The sequence below is a fragment of the Synchiropus splendidus genome, chromosome 10, assembly GCF_027744825.2.
Source record: "Synchiropus splendidus isolate RoL2022-P1 chromosome 10, RoL_Sspl_1.0, whole genome shotgun sequence".
In the NCBI taxonomy this organism is placed as follows: Eukaryota; Metazoa; Chordata; class Actinopteri; order Syngnathiformes; family Callionymidae; genus Synchiropus; species Synchiropus splendidus.
Window position 1 is genome coordinate 15,813,726 of NC_071343.1, and position 8,503 is coordinate 15,822,228.

At 43.5% G+C, this 8,503-nt stretch overlaps 2 gene segments (V, D, J or C); one reads left to right on the plus strand and one right to left on the minus strand.

The window, feature by feature from the left end:
• The first annotated feature begins 1,721 nt into the window (after nucleotides 1-1,721).
• On the plus strand, nucleotides 1,722-2,257 carry LOC128766153 (Ig kappa chain V region 3381-like). The segment is given in 2 exon segments: nucleotides 1,722-1,773; nucleotides 1,950-2,257. Coding segments are annotated over 2 exon segments (360 nt in total).
• A 741-nt stretch (nucleotides 2,258-2,998) lies between these two features.
• LOC128766148 (Ig kappa chain V region Mem5-like) lies at nucleotides 2,999-5,636 on the minus strand. The segment is given in 4 exon segments: nucleotides 2,999-3,423; nucleotides 4,390-4,426; nucleotides 5,100-5,398; nucleotides 5,575-5,636. Coding segments are annotated over 4 exon segments (705 nt in total).
• Nucleotides 5,637-8,503: the final 2,867 nt, after the last annotated feature.

The window sequence follows — 8,503 nt, forward strand, 5'->3', positions numbered from 1 at the left end:
CCTGTTTAAATAAAGAATAATAAAACCAGTGGCGACTTGTTGACAGACACTGCAGCATGTTAGAATCTAAACAGACACACAGGTGAGTTTGTGTGCTGAAACAGTGAAACACAGATGTGTGTCTGAAATCCTGACATGAGCAGTGCTGCAGGTGCATTTCCCAGAAAATTGATTATAGTACAAAGAGAAACCAACAATTGAAGATGATATTGGAATGATTTCAGGATGATGATATTAAAGTTTGTGAACCCAGTTCCACATTCACGTCCCACGTAGATCTCCTTCTGCCATTGTGACTGTGTCTGACAGTGATGTGTGATTTCTACAGTTACAAGTGTCACTTCAGGTCAGTCCTCTGATTTGCATGTGATGAAGCAGGTTGGTCTAAAACTCTCACTTCCTGCTCCGAGTCACTCAGCATGAACAGGGACAGCAGGTGGCTCCACTGAGCTGTGACCTGGCTCAGCTTCCTGCACTAAATATATCAAGTTCAAGTGAAGCTTCTGCTTCTGATGTGATTGACAGGAAGGTCTGATGAAAATGTCAGTCATAATGTGTGAGTCTTCTTGCTTTGCTGAGCACAGATCTCACCATGCCCTGAATCCCTTACAACACACTGATGGTCAGAGCAAGTGCCACACACACACAGGAGCAGAGCAAGTGCTCTGTCTATATAAAGCACAGGTCGATGCTGTGCCACAGTCCTGTGTTGAGGTGAGTGCAGGTGTCCCAGGATTTATGAGGGTCGGGTCAGCAGGATCCTCTGTTACTGGGCTCCTGACAGGTGACAAATGTGTCTGGATTTGTGTCAAGATTAGTGGAATTTTGTATTTTTTCTCATTCTGGTTTTGTGTGTTGTGAAATAAAACCAAAACTCTGAACTGAGGAAATGACTCCATGACTCTGTTTCGCTGTATATTATGGGCACCATGGCGCCTCCTGGATAGCAGCTATCCACAGCTGATACCCAACACCAGCAGTATCCATCGGTCTAACTTTTGGATCACACAACCACTGGTGGGAGCAAATATCAGTTCACTATCATTTTAGCATCGTCTACAATTTCAGCTACTAAAATCTTCAACTCTGTCTTTTCTTTTATGAATATTTTGCCGGTTCGTCTTAAGTAAAAACAAGATCTTTTCAAAACAAAATAAACATCAAATTACAAGGGTTCTGTTCTTCCCTGAACCAATTCACTACACCATCAACATATCTTTGAAAGAAACTGTTTTTACTTGTTTAGATGGACTGTAACAAGCAGTTTCTGAGGAACCACACTGGTTTCCCCACTGACAACACCCAAATCCACAGTCATGGTTCCACACAAGACACTTCAACTAATAATGTTCTTCTTATCAAACACAAGCTTGAGTTAGACCTACTAACTTTTACAAACAAAACTACGACGTGGCATTGTCTACTCATTTTGAGGTCCATTGTTAGCACAGTACAAGGGCCAACAAGTATGCAACAAACATAAGGGGGCGCTAAAGCTTGTAGGTTGTTCAACTCTCCTCAATAGAGGGCGCCACTGAGCTCCCACTGAAGCTTCCCTCCAGACTCTTGACTGTGAGTGTGTGAGGGGAAACACCAGGACATGTTGAGGACACACACACTTGACTGACTCACTGTGTTTGCATGTGTGTCCTTCCTCTCTGCTGGCGGCTCTTAAGAGCTCCCAGTTGATCACTGAGTGTCCACAAGACGCCGCCACCACAATGATGATGTCACTGAGTCCACTGCTGCTCACCCTGGGCCTCCTTGTTCACGGTGAGACTCTTCTGGAGACTTTAACAAGCAGCTTCAGTGGCAGGACCTTCTGCTGTGATGGAGAGAGACTGAAAGAAGCAGCTTCCACCTTCATCCTTCTCTTCTCTGTCTTCAAGAAATGATTCATGTTGATCACACTGGACTTAACAACACAACTCTTCTTCTATGTTTTCCAGGTTCATCAGGAGACATCATCCTGACTCAGACTCCTGGATCTCAGTCTGTAGCTCCAGGACAGACTGTCTCCATCACTTGTACAACAAGCTCTGGTGTCAGTGACTACCTCGCCTGGTATCTTCAGAAACCTTCGGGAGCTCCTAAACCCCTGATTTATCGCTCTTCAACACGCGAGAGTGGAGTTCCACATCGTTTCAGTGGACAAGGATCAGGGACACAGTTCACTCTGACCATCAGCAGAGTCCAGCCTGAAGACGCAGGAGTTTATTATTGTCAGCAGGGTAGCACTACCCCGTTCACACAGTGAAACAAGGTCGTACAAAAACCTCCGTCAGCTGGAGAGGAACTGATCTGACTCCACTGCTACGCACAAGTGGAGACACTTCACATCAGCTCATGTTCAGACTGAAGAACTGAAGATTTTTTTCACTTCACATTTGCACTTAAAAAAAAACCAAAAACACTTTTGATCATTAATGAGTTTTTCTATCTTCACCTCCTCTCAACTACCTCTCTATATTTCTGCTGAATCATCACAAAAGTCTCTTTCAAACTGAGTCCACACCCGTTCACAAACATTATTCAGATTGATTTCATTTCACTGACAATATTGGACATGATTTGCTGATGATGTTCTCCGTCACCTTCATCAATATCTCACTTTGCTGTTGGTATTTGAAAAAGTATCAAGAGGAAGAAACTCTATTCAAGTGGAACTGACTCACAATCATGAAACATTCATAACACTCACATTTCAGTTTCCAAAATCTTCTGCTCCCTCAGATTTTCTACATTTCCTCACATTCTTCACATCAACTGCTGTTTAACTCTTGTGACTTGTGACTACAACTTATTATTATTATTATTATTATTATTATTATTAAGTAAGTTTTCTTGACTTGTTTTCTGTGGCTGCTCTGTTGACGTCACTGAGCTGCTGGAATGATGATCTTTCTCACCTGTGAGACCAATAAAGGCTTTTCTTATCTCATCTTAGAGATCAGATTCAGACGCGACTGAACAGAGTTGAAGCCAAAGATGTGATGAAGACGTCTTTATTGTCATGAAGTGATCCAAGAAACAAAAGAGTGAACATGTGGTCAGAGAGTGAGCGAGGGACAGAAGCAGAGAGCTGCTGGAGTCCAGGCCGGTCTGCTCAGGACTGGGAACACTGCTGTCTCCTCAGTGTCTCTGAGACTGGAGTCTGGGAGCCCTGGGTGGCCTCACAGGTCACAGAGCCCAGCGTCCTCCACTGGTCAGCAGGGATGGTCAGGGTGCTGGTCCAGCTGTAGTGGCCGTCCTTCCCCAGCAGCCCGGGGCTCTGGCTCCCCTTCCTGCTCTGGCCGTCCACCTTCCAGGACAGAGTCCAGCCTGACGGGAAGCCCTTGTTGGCCAGACACACCAACGTGGCCTTCTCTTGCTGCAGCTCCTGGCTGGAGGGGGGCAGCACGGTCAGGGTGGGCTGGAGGTCACCTGGGAGACAGTGGTCACCTTAGATCATGGGTGTTTCTCATCACACAGGTGAAGGAAGGAGGAGGAGGGAAGGGGAGGGTAGAGCAGAGGGGAGAGACAGGAGGGAGAGAGGAAGGAAGTGGAGATGTATGGGGTGAGAATGAAGGAAGGAGAACATAAAGGAAAATTTACAATTAACTTGGAGATGTTGAGAGGATGGAAGGAGAAGTGGGAGGGAGCCTTAAACAAGAGGAGAAAAGGAAGGAGATGCTATGATCGGGTTGGAAGGAAGTTAGAGAGGTTGGAGAGAAGGAGAGATGAGGGGAGGGAGAACTGCTGCAGGATGAGAGGAAGAAACCAGTGATGGTGGGATTGAGGGAGAGAAGTGGACTGAAAGAATCACCCTGAACTCCCACTGTCTCACTCCTCTACTGTCTTTTTAAAATCATAAAAAAACTACAAATGCAGAAGTGAAAGATCAAAGAAGAGAATTTAAGATGAAAATGTGAAAACCTTTCTTCAATGATTCCTGAGACAAGAGGGAGAGAACATCAATGAAGGGGAGAGGTCTTTGTTCCATAAAGGAGGGCAAAATTTACATTTCAGTTGAAAAACAACTTTTAAAGCTCAAACATTAAATTAATGAGAAACTAATAGAAATCTGTTGAACCTCACTGACGAAAATACTGAATACTGAATCAATACTGAATCTTTTTTTTTTTTTACTTTTCAATTCCTTCACTTTTTTTTAGATTTATTTTTGTCAAGATCAGTTCATGCTGGAATCTAAACTCACATCAACTCATTCCCTTTTCAACTTTTTCTATGATTGTCCACTTGTCTCCTGAAGACTAGATTCACCATTTGCTGCTACAAATTCTCAAGTTCCGCTTTGAAATTATGCATTTTGACTCATGAATTTTCAATCAAAACTTCACATCTAGTTTCTATTTCTGAGTAAAAACAAGTGTGAGAGTGAGCACTTACTTCCAACCTCCAGTCTGGTTCCTCCTCCGAACGTGAGCCACAGTGACACAAAGTCAGCCAGTCGTGCTACAAAAACCTCTGCCACACAAAGTGACTAGAATCAGACTGACAGTGAAGCAGGAACTGCTCTTGCTTCTCTCTTCCTCACTTGCAGACATGTTGCTGCTGAAGCATGTTCTCCTCATCAGACAGAGAGATGTTGCAGTTTTCTCCTCTCATGTCGTCCAACGTTCAGACTTGAGGAGGTCAAAGGTCATTTCCTTCACGTGTCCTCAGCCCATCTCAGGTCTTTCTCCAACCAGGACTCAGCAGCTTCTTCATGGAGCCACACTGAAGGAGGTGCAGTGGTCAGTGCTGCAGCGTCATGATCCCAAGATCCTGGTTTGACTCCTTCATATCAGTGAGTTTCCTCACGGAACTCCAGGTTCCTCCACAGTCTAAAATACACACAGGTTCATGTGTTACAACAGAATAGCTGTTCAAAAGGACACAATATTCAGAGGAACATCTGAAATAATAATAATAACAATAATTATTATTATATTATTAATAATAATTATAATTATAATAATAATAAACTCCATTGAGAGTTTTTCATGTCGTGAATGATGTGACCTGTGAAGTGTCTTCACTCATGTGCAGCAGTGGAGTCAGATCAGTTCCTCTCCAGCTGACGGAGGTTTTTGTACGACCTTGTTTCACTGTGTGAACGGGTAACTGTCATACTGCTGACAATAATAGACTCCTGCATCTTCAGGCTGGACTCTGCTGATGGTCAGAGTGAACTGTGTCCCTGATCCTTGTCCACTGAAACGATCTGGAACTCCAGACTGACGGGATGAAGTGCTGTAAATCAGGAGTTTAGGAGCTTCAGCGGGTTTCTGAAGATACCAGTGGAGCCTGTCGTTTCTAACACCAGAGCTTGTTCTGCAAGTGATGGAGACAGTCTGTCCTGGAGCTACAGACTGAGATCCAGGAGTCTGAGTCAGGATGATGTCTCCTGATGAACCTGGAAAACATAGAAGAAGAGTTGTGGAGTCAAGTCCAGTGTGATCAACATGAATCATTTCTTGAAGACAGAGAAGAGAAGGATGAAGGTGGAAGCTGCTTCTTTCAGTCTCTCTCCATCACAGCAGAAGGTCCTGCCACTGAAGCTGCTTGTCAAAGTCTCCAGAAGAGTCTCACCGTGAACAAGGAGGCCCAGGGTGAGCAGCAGTGGACTCAGTGACATCATCATTGTGGTGGCGGCGTCTTGTGGACACTCAGTGATCAACTGGGAGCTCTTAAGAGCCGCCAGCAGAGAGGAAGGACACACATGCAAACACAGTGAGTCAGTCAAGTGTGTGTGTCCTCAACATGTCCTGGTGTTTCCCCTCACTGCAGCTTTCACACAGCGTCAGGATGGAAACTCACACAGGGAAGATATGAAGTAAATTCTTTAAATCCATGTTATAGTCCAACAATGACTGTGTCCCTCATCCTGAGTTGATCCAGGAGTTTATGACCTGCTTCCTCCTCTCACCAAGTTCACAATGCAGAAAAGCTGAGTATTTAAGTTGAAAAACACATCCCTACTGGAGCTCAAGTCAAGTGAGTTGAGACTGATGAATGTCATTGGTGCTGATCCAGCAGAATTCAAACAGGTGCTGATGGTTATTTAACATTGCAGCAGGAGTCTATTATCTGAGTTTCATCATGAAATGATTCGTGCACTTTTGATTTCTTTCTCCTCACTGACAAGAAGAGCAGGAAACTCCATCTTTTTCATCAACCCATGCCCACCAAAGTTCAGAACTTCATCATGCGACCCTAGTTTGAGAAAAACCAAATCAAAACATTTTCATCTTTCACTGCCCATAGATGGATCCTCCTACTCTGGAGGTCACCTCCTGCCGACGCCCTGCTGAACATTATATCTCCTCGACTCTCTTTTTAAAATCATAAAAAAACTACTAATGAAGAAGTGAAAGATCAAAGAAGAGAATTTAAGATGAAAATGTGAAAACGTTTCTTCTATGATTCCTGAGACAAGAGGAAGAGAACATCAATGAAGGGCAAAAACGTACATTTCAGTTGAAAAACAACTTTTAAAGCTCAAACATTAAATTAATGAGAAACTAATAGAAATCTGTTGAACCTCAGTGATAAAAATACTGAATACTGAATCAATACTGAATCTTTTTTTTTTTTTTTTTACTTTTCAATTCCTTAACTTTTTTTTTAGATTTATTTTTGTCAAGATCAGTTCATGCTTGAATCTAAACTCACATCAACTCATTCCCTTTTCAACTTTTTCTTCAGACATTTCAAGAGCAACAAAGAGCGATTACCGCTCTCCTCTCCATCATATTGTTCATCATTGCTGATCTCATTTTCTCCAATCAGGTCAGTCTCCTGTCTTCGTTTTCACTGTGTTCATCCCCATAACTCAATATTGGACCCAAACAAACATCATGATGGACCCATGTCTCCACAGTGATCTGTAATTATAAAAGTTCCAACTGTCACTTCAGGTCATTCCTGGGATTTGAGTCTGATGAAGCAGGTTGGTCTGGAACTTTCACTTCCTGCTCTGAATCACTCAGCATGAACAGGGACAGCAGGTGGCTCCACTGAGCTGTGACCTCACTCAGCTCTCTGTTCTAAACATATCAAGTTCAAGTGGAAACTTCTGCTTCTGATGTGATCGACAGGAAGGACTCTGGAGAAAACTCATGATGAAGTTTTAGTCAACCTGCTTTTCTGACCACAGATCTCACTGTGCCCTAAATTCCTCTAAAAACATTTTGTTTGCTCTCTGTTTTCAACTCGTAATATATTGACCTTGGACCTCTGAGTGGATGGGGAGATGCAGAACATTATCATGGGCCAGCAGGCTCCTACTCTGCCTACTGGTTGGTACAGCATGCTGTGATCACTGCATTCCATGAAGCTCCCATAGACGCCAATGTTCTGCTCTGACTCCATGAATGGCAACTTTCACAACGTCAATCTATACCTCTGTTGGTTTTGCATCTATTTGATTTCAAACATAATATAATGTGTTTATGACAAATAGCGGATTGTGCTCACTGAATTGAAAATCAGGCACAACATCTATGTAGACACCAGTGGCACTGCTGGTGCAGCAGAGGCATTTGATGTCTTCAAATGAGGAAGCTGGATTATTAACAATCATCATCTGAACGAACACTTTTATCACCCTCACTGTCACACACTAAACAAAGGGCTAGCAACTAGCCTGTTAGTCCTGAGGGGATGGATGGACGCAAGCATCTGATGATGAGGTGGAGGCAGCACGACCAAGTGATGCTGTGTTGCTGGGTCCTCTCAGGTGAGAAAGCTCCTACATGCAGAGAGTCACCCAACTAAGGCAATAGCTCCATTAAGCCACCGAAACAATTGTGTCTTTGTGTTCCATTTAACATCCAGAGGAGAGGAAAGTGGACAATAGAGTGATGTCACCTCCGTGTTAGCTCTTAAGTCTTTCTGATGGTTTTAGCAGGTCACCTTTATGACCTGGTAAAACCATAAACACACTTCCTTCTGCAAATCTCTGGATTAAACTCAGAACTTCCATCCACCCTCATCCACGACATTGAGATATTTTTGTCAATAAAATATTCAGCACTTGAAGACGATTGTCTTCCAGTATTGTACCATCAAATGACTGGACTCTCAACCCTCAGTCATTGCAGCTTCCCAGATAGTTCAATGTTTGACGTCATGCAACATTAAATTAAACCCTTGTGGACGTGTTAAACAAACTGGCCTTTTACCCACAAATCTACAACTGAATTATGAACCTGTCATTGTCAATGTTCTAAGAAAAGTAAAGAATTGGACAATGCAAATCTTAAGTCTGTACATCGAAACATAATAAATGATAACTGACATTCACAAGAATCTTTCCTCAACAGAGGGCGGCACTGAGCTCCCACTGAAGCTTCCCTCCAGACTCTTGACTGTGAGTGTGTGAGGGGAAACACCAGGACATGTTGAGGACACACACACTTGACTGACTCACTGTGTTTGCATGTGTGTCCTTCCTCTCTGCTGGCGGCTCTTAAGAGCTCCCAGTTGATCACTGAGTGTCCACAAGACGCCGCCACCA